The 13181-nt window shown below is 40.4% G+C and overlaps 2 protein-coding genes across 2 annotated transcripts; one reads left to right on the top strand and one right to left on the bottom strand.

Annotated features, from left to right (window-relative positions):
• Positions 1-1283: 1283 nt before the first annotated feature.
• Positions 1284-6348, bottom strand: LOC130926746 (GDP-Man:Man(3)GlcNAc(2)-PP-Dol alpha-1,2-mannosyltransferase-like). The gene is made up of 6 exons (XM_057851896.1): positions 6090-6348; positions 5497-5712; positions 5216-5418; positions 4132-4300; positions 3510-4060; positions 1284-3414 (listed from the first exon to the last, which is right to left on the bottom strand). Exons 1-6 carry the CDS (start codon positions 6146-6148, stop codon positions 3095-3097), a joined length of 1518 nt encoding a protein of 505 aa, XP_057707879.1. The 5' UTR covers positions 6149-6348; the 3' UTR covers positions 1284-3094.
• Positions 6349-6550: 202 nt separating this feature from the next.
• On the top strand, positions 6551-12419 carry med4 (mediator complex subunit 4). Its single transcript, XM_057851900.1, has 7 exons — positions 6551-6665; positions 6802-6868; positions 7571-7741; positions 11703-11760; positions 11830-11916; positions 11989-12120; positions 12189-12419. Exons 1-7 carry the CDS (start codon positions 6589-6591, stop codon positions 12359-12361), a joined length of 765 nt encoding a protein of 254 aa, XP_057707883.1. The 5' UTR covers positions 6551-6588; the 3' UTR covers positions 12362-12419.
• Positions 12420-13181: the final 762 nt, after the last annotated feature.

Below are 13181 nucleotides of genomic sequence, written 5' to 3'. Positions count from 1 at the left end.
TGGCGCGTTACTTCCGGCGTACTTTCAATGTAAGAGATCCCCTCCCCCACTACCTTTAGGATCACCTAATGAAAATGTTGTCAATCTTTTTTCTTTTTTTTCGTCGTATCACTATGAGATGGTGATATATGATTGTCAATTTTGAATCCTTATGGGACAAACTAAAAGCCAAAACAACATCGGGGGCAACGCTGTTGTCAGGGTTTCTGCTGGAAAGTCATTTGAGCTGCCACGATAATTCGGCTAATCAACAACTAATCGATTCAACTAAACTATTCTGATTGTTGATTAAGTGTTTATAGCGTTACTGATGTACAACTCTTTTATGAGTCTAAAAGGGGTTGCTTGTGCACTCCCTTGTCCTATTCCTGAAGGCTGGTTGGAGCAGATTCGAATGGGCTGGGAACCGCCGTGGCCCTGGGGCGCGGATAATTTTAATAGCCAAAAGCCGCAGGCTGTAGGGCACACCATGTCTGCTCCCCTGGCAGTGGTGGTGCCAGACCTGTGTGGGTACTAGACAAGTGTCAATTAACAGCTTCAAGGTAAACAATGGTATGAAAACGTCAAGGTTTCAAAACCGCAATTTTTTTACGTCATAGCGTCCCTAAAGTATTACCTTTTTTTTATGTCCCAAAAATGTATAAGGAAATCTGTCCCTTGCAGCTGTAAGGCTCAACCCTCCCCTACCAGTTTTTGCTCAGTGTCAGTGAGTCAGCTGTGCTACACGATAACTGGAGGAGGTGAAACTTAGGAACTAATCCCCCCCATCGAAGAAAACAAAATCTCTGCTATGGGAATACTTCAGCTACAGAAAAGTTACAGACGGCTGCGGCTTAGAGGAGGAGGGCCAACCGACATGTAAAAAGTGTAAAAAGAAGAGGCGATACCTCCAATATGATTTCGCATTTATACAAAATTAAAGGTTAGTAAACACTGTCATGAGCGTTTCCCACCAGCTAGGAGAGTTAACTCCAGCCTGTTTAGTGTGTCTAGGGGTGGTAAAATGTTTTTTTTTTTCTCTGGCAACAGTCTGTGTTAAGAAAAAGTGTGTGTATAATGGAAACATGATACGAGTCATACACACATGCTTTTTTTTGGAAAATAATTCAATTATTTTTGTTCTGATGGTAATAATGTCAAGCTGTGGCTGTAGGTTTAAGCTCACCTAAAGGAATGCATTTATTTTAATTTAGAATATATATATATTTTTTTTTTTTTAAATTTATTCTAACATTATAATTATGTTACAATTTGTTAATTTGTTTTGAAAAATAAAAATCCTGTTCAATGAAAATAAGTTTTATTTATGTTTTAAACCCAGATACTGTATCTCAAAGTAACACATTTCAGAGGTGTAATTGCAATACCGTGATACTGTGAAACCGTGATATTTTGGTTTAAGGTTATCATTCCATCAGAATATCATACCGGCACATGCATAGTGGGTGCAGGCATGACTAGGTGCCACTAGACACATAGCGGTATATAAAACTGTTGGTGCCAGGATTAGCTATCACATAGGTAAAAGTAATATCGACTTATACTCACAGGTGATTCGTCCTCATACTGGGTTCTCTACTACATACTACTAACATTGCTCGTACACTCTCGTTGTTAGGTCTACCTGATTGCAGGCTGGAGGCCAGACAGGGGAACGACGACAGCTTCTCACCATCACAATCAGCCGCCCTGTTAAGCCTGCTCGTCGTTGTCGCTTGTTGCCAGACCAACTCTTTCGGCATCCCAGTCAGTCATGTCAATGATTCAGGAATTCCACTATTTGTGTCCTACAAGTTCATTATTTTCCGTAATGTACTGATAAACATTAGAATTTCATATATTTTAGATTCGTTACACACAATTGAAGTAGTTCAAGCCTTTTATTGTTTGAATATTGATGATTTTGGCAAAAAAGTCAAGAAAAAACAAAAATCCCTATCTCAAAAAATTAGCATATAGGGAAAAGGTACTCTAAAGAAGCTACTAACCTAATTATCTGAATCAACGAATTAACTCAAAACTTCCTGAGGCTTTTAAAAACTCCGAGCCTGGTTCATTACTCAAAACCGCAATCATGGGCAAACATTGGCAAATGGTGTACTGACCATGGCATTACTGTGCTCAATTGGCCTGCCAACTCTCCTGACCTGAACCCAATAGAGAATCTGTGGGATATTGTGAAGAAGAAGTTGAGAGACACCAGACCCAACACTGTGGATAAGCTTCGAAGCATCCTGGGCCTCCATAACACCTCAGCAGTGCCACAGGCTGATTACCTCCATGCCACGCCGCATTGAAGCAGTGATTTCTGCAAATGGATTCCCGACAAAGTATTGAGTGCATAGCTGATATAATTAATTGAAAGTTGACTTTTTTGTATTAAAAAAAACTTTTTTGTATTGGTCGGATGAAATATGCAAATTTTTTGAGATAGGGATTTTTGTTTTTTCTTGACTTTTTTGCCAAAATCATCAATATTAAAACAATAAAAGGCTTCAACTACTTCAGTTGTGCGTAATGAATCTAAAATACATGAAAGTCTAACGTTTATCAGTACATTACGAAAAATAATGAACTTAATCACAATATGCTAATTTTTTTAGAAGGACTAGTAGATGTCCAGTTCACTTAACCTGGGCGGAATGGCTGTGAAGGATCACCATTCAGTGCCATTTACGGCACCAGACATTTTGACTGGGAGGGCTGGGAGCATTGCCTGCCTCTCCTAGTCAAAATAGACGTCATCTAACACCATCACTGGCAGTCAATGAGTTAAACGATTGCCTTATTAAGGCTACAGAATGAATTAAAAAAAAAATTCTGACACTCTTAATTTTGTTTCAATATATTTTAACAAGAAACTAAGTCAATGCACGTGATTTACTCTCATGGGCCACACAAAATGATGTGGTGGGCTGAATCTGACCCTTGGTCCTTGAGTTTGACAACTGTGACTTTTTGTATCAATATTTGTCAAGGTTCAGTATCGTCCAGAAACGATGTCGCAATATTTTGTATTGCAATCTTATGGTACAACGACCCAATCAAATCGATCGAAAAGTCTTACGATACGCCATTTTGTTAAAATGGCTTTTCATTCAAATGTCTGAAATCTTTCAGCAACAGTCCGCTTTTCCTCAAGGCGGCTCATAATTGGCTCGCACGCGGCCAAGAAGGAAGCATGGAAGTCCCTGTCGGAGAAGCGCCGAACAGCATGACGGGCGTTGCGGCGGATACAATCAAGGCGCTCCGGTGTCAATGTCAAAATAGAGTCCATACCGGCGGCGTAGTCATCCTCGCTGTCCGCCAGGAAGCCCGTACGCTCGCCATCGTATGGGACAACGATGTCCAGCTTGGGACCGCCCGAGTTGTGTGCCAGCACCACTGCGCCAGCTGCCATGCACTCTACCACACCTGTGTAAAAAAGAAAAACAGCTTAATATTTTGGATAAGTGTAGTCTATATAACCTAACCCATATTTTATTCTAAGGATGTTCTGGGTTCTTTACCGATGCCAAAGTGTTCGTTGGTCATGGCATGCAGTCCGACGGTAGCGCTCGCCAGCTGCTTCTTCAGGTCTCGAAAGGGTAGGTTGAGTTTGAATTGCACGTGTTCCTCCACTCCCAAATCCCTGCAGAGCTGACGCAGGGCAGCCACTCTCTCCTCATCCTGGGCATCCCTGCAGCTGCCGATCAAAACCAACTGTAGAGCAGAGTCCTCAGGCCTGCGGGCCAGCAGCTTGCTAAACGCTCGGATCAGCAATGGTTGTTTTTTCTCCGGACGGAACTGTGCCACTGACACAATGGTGCGCCACTTCTCCTCTCGGGGTTCTTTGTCATTGTCCATGAATGCTTGGACACCACAGGGTGGGTAGACAACAGCAGTGCGAGCAGGGCAGCGCCACAGCTCTAGTATGTGGTGCAGTGTCCAGGTAGAGTTGACCATGATCACGTGATTACACGAACCCACCAGCCCATAGAGGACAGCAAACACGCGGTAGTAAAAAACCTTCAACGTGCTCAGCACGATGCTGTCGCTGATCCACGCTGAGTTGTTGAACCTGGCAACACACAATGAGTGAATGGACAAACTGTGAATGTTAAAACAATTGAAACGCATATCACGTGCTACCTGGGTTTTCTGTCTTGGATGACGGTCAACATGTCGGTGCTGATGGTTGGGTAGTGGACATAGCTGGCCACCTGGCAGCCGCCCAGATAGCGAAAGATGGGCAGCGTGAAGGCGTAGCCCATTGAATCGATGTATACATCAGGGACATACGCCATTAACGCCTCCCAGGCTAAAAGGTGACAAACACTCTCTAAAAATTCAGGTTGAAAGGACCAAATTTTAACTTTTAACTGATTGGCTGCCATTGACAGCGATGGACATCTAATCCATTCGAACTGTGAGAGACTGGCAAGCGTCACCCCTTTCAGTTAAATAGTTTGGATGTTTATCATCGTCCGTGGTAGTCATTTAGTTAACTGCATTTTGATTGATCAATTTTACAATTTTACATTCCATAATTTTATGTTAATTTAACTACTACTATCAAAATTAATTATTCTCCAAATAATGTAATGTCAAAAAAATCAAAGTTATTTTGATTGAAAAATTGTATCATTAAAATAAAATTTATTTTAAGACAAGTAAAAATTAAAAAAATATATTGACATTGTTTCAAGAAAAAAAATAATTGAAATTTTAAAAAATGTAAACTGATTTTCTTAATATTAAAAACAGTTCATTTTTTAAGTTTAGTTTGCAGTTTTTAAGGAAATAATTATCTAAAATGTGCAGTAAGTTTAAATTCAAACTACTTGTTTTTCATTGCAACCAATATCAATTTATTCTTGTAATAATGAGTTTTTATTTTTCCTCATAAAAGTATCATTCTGAAAAAACATCTTATAGTACAAGAATAAATCACTTTTCATTTTTAAAAATCTAATTTGTCACAACTAAATATTGTGATTGTTCTCTGAGCAATTCTAATGAGTTATCATTCAAAAATAACATTATGCTGTCAGAATTATGCAATTTGAGTCCGTTTTTCTAAAACCTTACAACTACTTCATCTCAAAGGTCCATTTCAAAATGGTGCCAAGTTGCATGAACAACATTCACTTTTGGTCTTCACCGACATTGATGTACAATTCCACCTTCAACATTTAAAAGTCATCGACATTTACACATATACTGCATGCCTTACCAAGGAGCATTGATCCAGCACTCTGTCCAAGCAGGGTGAAGTTAGGGTAGGACGAGCTCTCCACCAAAGCTCTACGGTGCAAGAAGATGAAGGTGACGAGTCGAGGCAGCTGGATGTCAAAGCGCTGCTGGGCTTTCTCCAGAATCTGAGCGCCCGTCACTCCTTGGTCGCCTGTGTAGACCACCAAAGAGACATGAGGGTACCTGAGATAACAAGATGACAAGGATGAGGAAATGCTTTGTTTGAGAACCCTGCAAAAATGGGAAATATAACATTCATACCTATGCATGAGGGCCCTGATAGCGCACCAGAGGACGCGTTCCCCACCACCACCGGCGTTGCAGTATGGGTGGAAGAAAGCTACCACCGGGCCTTTGCCCGCTTGCGCTCTCCGGCGGCCCTGCAGCCACGCACGGAGCCCCAACAGAAGCAGGAAAAGGAGCAGGGTCAGCAGCATGCTCATAAACAGGCAAGGCACCACCAGGGACCACATCAGCCTAGGGGTGCAGACACAACAGGGCTGTGAGACAATGACAGGCGGCTACTGCCACAGTGAAGGTTAACCACAAGACTATTTTACCACTATTGCTTGTGTAAAGTAGGCTCTTGTGTACTAAACACACACCGTAAACACCCATTTTTCTTATTATACAGAAAATAACGATAGATGTAAAGCAGCATTCACGCACCAGTATGTCACGTGACATCTTAACAACAGGTATATTATATATATCATATTATGGTAAGTTAATAAGCAGTATTTTGGTTAAAAACAAACGAAGCAAGCTATCCACTTAGCATCATTTTTATCAGGACTTGCCTAAGTGATTTCTGAGTAACGGTTGGTAAAAAAAAAAAAAAGGAGACATTTTACCTCATGAAATCGCAGAAGCAAAGAGAGAAATTGTGATGATGATGATGGAGGTCCGCCATCTTGACAGCTCCAGAATCTTTCGCAGACCGCCGCGACTTGAATGCGTCACATTATTTTCCGAAACATCTTAAATGTACTTTAGAAATCCGAATACAGTGTGTTTATCGTAATATGACTCCAAATCATGCCACGTTGTTTGGGTTTCGCAGCAATCCGCTAGCTGCGCCGGTCTGAGTAGCAACGCAACATATGACGTCATATTAACTCGAAACTTGATTGGCTTACATTGTGTTTTTCTTTTTCTTCAGCAAAATGTGAAGTTCGTTTATTTTTGCTTTTGCTCATTTTTAAATTAAAATGAATGCTACGTGTGTAAAAACTAATACAATTTAATTACACGTAAACCATAAAACTATAAAATGAAAACGCAATATAGTCTTTTCGCATTACTGAATCGTCATTTCCGATTCTGTCAGATACGGAAGTGTTTGGCGCAAACATGGCGGCCACCGTGACAGTTAAGTCAACAAAAGAGCGGTTATTGAGTGTTTTGGACGACTTGGAGGTTTTATCACGGTATAGTGATTTTTTATTTTATTTTTTTATTTATTCATGTTAATGAATTATCCGTTTCCTGCTTTTGTCGATGTCATCATTCATTGTGCTCGACTGTTGCCGTTTCTAACTGTGAGGCTGGTGTTTTGCTTTTCAGGGAGCTGATAGAGATGTTGGCTCTGTCTAGGAGTCAGAAGCTCCCACAGGCCGGTGAAGACACCCAGGTAATTGCAAACATTTTCACAAAGTCCGTTATGTGCGACCTTAGACCTATCAAAATGTTTTGCGGGTTTGTGCTCATTCTAAAGCAACAAGCTCGGTCGAATAGGGTTGCAGTACACCACCAAAGTACCATTTTCGTGATGAAGTATAAGGTTGAAGTAAAATAGTCCAAACTGGTAGAGTCAGAAGCAGAATTCAACTTTTTTTTTTTTTTTTTTTCCGGTCACAAGACCAAAAAGAAGGGGGAAAAAACAATTCTAAAAATGTGCTTTTTGTAAGATAATATCAAGCAGAATAAGGACTTATCTAATGATTGTTTGCTTGGGTGACGCCTCTAACATCTGAAGAGTGTTTATTTTTTATTGTAAAACAAAACATAGTCAGCTAACTCCAAAAACACATATCCAGCAACGACTCAACTTCTACAACGTCAAGGCTTTGGGGCATTGCCATTCTGGCTTAAATTGACATGTTAAAATGAATGGTGCTTTGTCTCAATAATCTTATCTACAAGCTTTGAATTCGCAGTACAGCTTCTTCAGATCTACATTAAAACTATCTTTGGCACAGAAACTTTTAAACTGATTTAAAAAGATGTTGAAATACATCTTTTGCAATAAATAAGACTGAAATGAAGCTAATCTAGTCAGATCTCTAATCATGTTTGAGTAACACATGTGGTTGTGTTTGCTATTCATCTTAAGATCCTGGAGCTGCTGGTGCAGCGCGACCGTGAGTTCCAGGACCTGATGGAAGTCGCCCAGCAGCAGGGCAAGGTGCACCAGGAGATGCAGCAACTGGAGAAGGAGGTGGAGAAACGAGACAGCGACATACAGCAGCTACAGAAGCAGTTGAAGGAGGCTGAGCACATACTGGTAAGGCCTTGACACGAACAGTTCACTATTCACCCGGTTATGGTTTTTACTGGTGAATCACAAGTTTGTTGACAATGAGCTGTGGTGGCGTTCTATTTTTTCAACTCCACAAGATGGCGCCAAAGATCTGTCTGGAAGGGCAGTGAAAGATCATTTTTCATGGATTGGTTGTCTATCACGGTCAATGGCAGCCAATGCATAGAATAGTTTAGTAAGACAGACAGTATTAATAATAAACAATTTTTGTTGCGTTCGTTATTAAAGCTGGTTTTAACTCATTTTTGCGTGCAGAACCTAAAACTGATCTGTTTTTCCTCAATCTTGTCAATTTTGTCAACTATAGGATCACTTTTTTCTTTTTTAAAAAAATATGAAAAATACTAATAATGATAGTAATAGTTATACTTAACATATGGTCTTTTTTTATTTAAAAAAAAAAAAAAAAATCTGGGATTGACATACAATGAAATATAAAAGAAACAGGCATGGCTGCAATATTTACTCAGCCCTGTTGTGTTGTCTGCATGTAGTAACAACATAGCGAATGGGTCAGCTGTGTAGAAAAAAAAACTTGACGTACTCGAAGAAAACTGACTGCAATTTGGGAACCAGCATGCAGGGCCGGCCCAGGCCATTTGGGGGCCCTAAGCAAAATAATGCAAAGGGGCACATATTTTTGGCCCACCATTTCATCACAGTGTACTGTGAAACCCATACGTGCAATCCAACCCATACATCCATATTTTGTATGTTAATCAGATTTTGTTGCACTGCATACTTCAAACTTCTAACCCCAAATGATTGTCGGTAGTTACAGTAGATAGCGCAAAACCTTTTTCTAAAAGCAGAAAGAAAGAAGTTAAGAATTTTTATTTTTTTAAGCTAATCAAGTTTCAAAACTCACAAAAGTCAAATAAAGCAAACTGTAGTAAACAAAATAGAATAAAAATAAAACAATTGCCAGATTGGGGGCCCCCTAGTGGTCAGGGGCCCTAAGCAGCTGCATAGTCTACGTATAGGCTGGGCCGGCCCTGCCAGCAGGCCTCTATCTAACTGCAGTCGTGGGTCTCCATCTTGGAATATTGTTACTGTTGTTTAGTTTTAAACAATTATTATATTTACACATCAGGTTATTTATTTATTTATTTATTGCTTTTTAAAACTAAAACTGGATTATTTGCGATTCGGCCGTGGAAGATACGAGAACGATTCACAAACATCCAAATTCCTATTATTTATTTATACCAGGTAAAGCGGAAATAAAACGCAGTCAGCGCGGTCTTTGGGACACAATGAGGAACAGACAGAGAGTAAATATCATGTTCAACTCATACCGCTAGATAAAAAAACAATAATACCTGACTGCGGCCGACAGCCGCTACGAACAACGCCGAGTTGCTAGTTGCTACAAACATATGGCCACATAATGCTACTGTAGATGTCACATATATATAGAACTAGATGCGAAATGACAGACTTGCCGGCGTTGGTAAACAGCCACCATCTTAAAGCAACAGACTTCTCTGGAAGGCTGTGATGAAACTGTTTTAAAACTTTCACATGTCGAAAGTAGACAGAAAGGAAATCATGGAATAACGGGAGCAATTTTAACAACTTAACTGTTGATTCACAACATTAAGTTAATTGAGTGTAGTTTAACTGATAGAGAACTTGAGTAGGGCTGTCCCAAACGACTAATTTTCTCCCGATTAGTCAGCCGACTATTTTTACGATTAGTCGACTAATCTAATAATTAAAAAATATATATATATATATATGTATATATTTTTTTGTTTTTGTTTGTTTACTAATTTAGCAATGAAATTTTTGTTGGCGCTTATCAATTCACAAAAAAACATACTGGAACACTTAAATTATTTATTAAAGTACAAGTAAACACGTAAATAACAATAATAAATCACAAATAAACAATGAGTTCAAATGCTGATAGAATTAACTAGTGTAGCATCCCGATTGAAAAGATGGTCTCTTAAACTGATGGTTTACAACTTTTATTCCATCCTTGATGTAATCACACTGTAAGAGCTACGGTGCACACAAATAAAACAACACAATTAGAAATTAACGAAAACTTTTCACCTTTTTCCTTTTAAACCTTATTTGTATATCAATGAATTGCCTATATGAATTGCCTTTACCTTAATTTATTACCTTATCATTGACAATCTCTCCCTTGAGTGCAATCACTGTATATACTGTATATATTTATGACCTTTTAACCTTATATAATTTTCTATACCATAACATGAAATAAACCTTTCAGTTAGCATTAAGAACAATACTAATAGCACTTATAGGCCCAATGTCAATGAAACATTATTATTTAGTAAGGCGACAGCACCCTCTGGTGTACAAAAAATGAAAAAAAAAAATTTACAAACGGTGACGGCGCTTGAGGTGTTTATTCACGGCCGACGTGCAGCCAACCTTGGCATTGAAGAGACAGGACAGAAGAGTGTACACTCCTTTGTTTCTTTGAAAAAAGTCAATGTTTTTGGACACTCTGGTGCGCTTTTTTGGCTTTGTGCCGCTTTCCCTGATTGCATACAGAGCATCCGACATTCTGAACTTTCCGCGCATATATTTTTTTTAACCCTTCATTAACCGTCGACGGGATGTTGTGCTCGTCGACGGATTTACGTCATCGATGACGTCGACTATGTCGACTAGTCGGGACAGCTCTAAACTTGAGTATTTTATTTACTGTTTTGAACTGTTAACTTGATACTGAAATAGTAGGTTGGTTTAGCCTGAAAGGATTGGGGGCGGGGGGGTTCATCAATAATCGAATCGTAGCCTCTGAATTGTAATCGTAATCGAATCGTTAGGTGCCCCAAGATTCCCACCTCTACAGTTAGTTATGTCAGTGACAGGGGTCGCGTTAACTGAATATTTTCCGTCGTTGACCGGTTTTTTAAAACGGTGACGGAAAAAACTGAAGTCCGTCCGTCATTTTGACAGGTTACAATTCACACCCCAGACCACAGGGTGGCGAGTGAGCATATTAATTAGCTATTGTCTCTCTTAATGCATGACGTCGTTGGCTATTCTGTAAGAATATTGTAGCGTCACCCGGGTCTGGCGGCGGCACCGTGATTGACACATCAACGCGAGGTTCTTATTGGTGCACCCGGTGTGCCAGCGCGTCATCCAATTGGTGGACTAGATTGCCGCCTGTGTATAGACCCCAATCACATGACGTCACAACTCCGCCCCCCTGACTGGAGCCGCCATATTGTGTGTCAGCTTGTCGTGTTTACACATTACCGCTACGTACATGCCTTCTATTACGGCGTGTTTTTCTGCTCGTTAACATTAATAATCAAAATGGTGAAGGCGTGTGTGGCGGTTGGTTGCAATAACAGAGAAGATAGACGGAGAGACTGGAAGTTCTACCGTATTCTGAGAGACCCGAAGAGGAGAGCGAGATGGACTGCTGTAATTCGACAAGAAATCTGGGCACCAAACGATCACCACAGACTATGTAGTAGTCATTTTATATCTGGTAAGATGCATTTAATATATATTTAGAAGATTTTGGGCTGACAACCACAACTAAGATCATTGTGTGACGTTGGTGATTGGGGTCTATATAGTTGCCTCTTTTTCTTTGGGGGCGGAGTTGTTGTTTTGTTGGTGTTGTTGGCGGTAAGCAGAGTAAAAAGAAGGAGAAAAATACCACGACTTCTGTGTCTAATGTTTCGCCGCCAAGCAAGCGTTACAATATTAATTAAAAATGAATGAAAACTAAATACTATTGAATATGTCATCATTATCATTTTAAAAATTTAAGTGACGGGTAAAAATAGATTATGACCGGATTTTTATCACCCTGTCAGTCAAAATGACAGACAACGAAAATGTCTAGCGCAACCTCTGGTCAGTGAAGTAGTTTTTTCATGCATCGATGTGACAGCTTTCCCTCTTTTCTGAATAACAGGCGACAGCAGTTTATCAGGCCAAGGAGAAACTCAAGTCCATTGAACGAGCCAGGAAAGGTAGACCAGAAATATTACGTGATTGGTTGGTTGATTGCTTACTTGTGTGACCGCTTGTCCTCGCCACAGGATGTATATCGTCCGAGGAGCTCATCAAGTACGCACACAGGATCAGCGCCAGTAACGCCGTATGTGCACCGCTCAACTGGGTCCCAGGTTTGTCTATTTAACACACTGACAACTCGTCTATTGTTTTGTTCACGCTTACTATCCAATCATATCACTCAGGTGACCCACGACGGCCGTACCCGACCGACCTCGAGATGCGTAGCGGCGTGCTGGGTCACATGGCCAACCTGCCAACCAATGGCGTCAACGGGCACCTGCCTGGTGATGCCCTCGCCGCCGGGAGGTTGCCAGGTACTGGGACCCCCCATTTAGCCTGTTAACTATAAATTGTTGTAACCTCCTGTGTGCGACTCCCGTAGATGTGTTGACGCCACATTACCCCTGGCAGTCGTCAGAGCTGTCTGTCGGCATGCTGCCCCCGCACCACTCCAACGACTTTGGCTTGGAGCCCCCCGGACACAACAAGGAGAACGAGGACGACGTTGAGGCCATGTCTACTGACTCTTCCAGCAGCAGTAGCGACTCGGACTGAAGCCTGCGTGCATGTGTCATGTTTATAACGTGCTTGTAAATAAATCGTTTTGAGTAGAGAGATGCATTTTGTCTCAGGTTTTTCTATACTTAACTCTTGGTTTGCATTGACAGCGATAGTCGTCCAGTCTATTTTGACTCTGAGGGCTTATTGTGATGTCTATTGTTGCTGTTTGTTTTTTAGTAGCCTATGAATTTTCTCCTTTTAGTAACTACAACAACACATACTCTGTAAATACTCATACCTGAGCAGGCAGTCAATGAGCAAATCAAGAGCCATTGACGTTAATTCATGTAAAAATGTACATTGGTTGAAATACAGATGTTTAGAGTATTAAACATTTAACTGCTTCTATAGTGTGTAGTGTTAGTTTACGTTAATGAAATTACTCAAAAGGGTTAAAAAGCATTAGAAGCACATATTTCCTGTCAAATCAAACGAGGAGCCGCATCAAAGTGCTACAAATACTTTGTTTACTCACATTTATTTGAAAATTGTTAATCGCCTATTCAGTTACAACTGGAGTAATCTTGTTGACAGACTAAAGAATTCCATACTTGTCAAGTTGTACGGTTTCGGCGTAATTTGTACAAATGAACACCGATTTTTAAATGTGAACGCCGTACGTTCAAAATCTGTACGTTTTTCGTGCATTACGTTTTTTTTTTTTCTCCGGATTTTGTCACTGTTTCAGCAACGAGACAATGCGCGTTACTATGCTTTACTACGTTGGTTGAATGACGCGAGAAAAGTCAGAGAAACGGAGAGAGAAGAGTGTTTGTTGTGACGCTGTGGCAAATGCGATGCTAGGCTAGGTGGC

This window comes from Corythoichthys intestinalis, chromosome 12 (genome assembly GCF_030265065.1).
Source record: "Corythoichthys intestinalis isolate RoL2023-P3 chromosome 12, ASM3026506v1, whole genome shotgun sequence".
Classification (NCBI taxonomy): domain Eukaryota; kingdom Metazoa; phylum Chordata; class Actinopteri; order Syngnathiformes; family Syngnathidae; genus Corythoichthys; species Corythoichthys intestinalis.
The sequence above is the reverse complement of the archived record's forward strand: the minus strand, read 5'-3'. Positions and strand labels throughout refer to the sequence as shown.

Bases quoted from the DNA above. Each gene is read 5' to 3' on its own strand.
- med4 (XM_057851900.1), top strand. From the start codon at position 6,589: ATGGCGGCCACCGTGACAGTTAAGTCAACAAAAGAGCGGTTATTGAGT. The intron at 6,869-7,570 runs GTAATTGCAAAC...ATTCATCTTAAG, and splicing joins AGGCCGGTGAAGACACCCAG to ATCCTGGAGCTGCTGGTGCA. The intron at 7,742-11,702 runs GTAAGGCCTTGA...TCTGAATAACAG, and splicing joins AGGAGGCTGAGCACATACTG to GCGACAGCAGTTTATCAGGC.
- LOC130926746 (XM_057851896.1), bottom strand. From the start codon at position 6,148: ATGGCGGACCTCCATCATCATCATCACAATTTCTCTCTTTGCTTCTGC. The intron at 5,713-6,089 runs GTAAAATGTCTC...CTGCACCCCTAG, and splicing joins TGCTTCTGCGATTTCATGAG to GCTGATGTGGTCCCTGGTGG. The intron at 4,061-4,131 runs GTAGCACGTGAT...GTGTGTTGCCAG, and splicing joins ATCCAAGACAGAAAACCCAG to GTTCAACAACTCAGCGTGGA.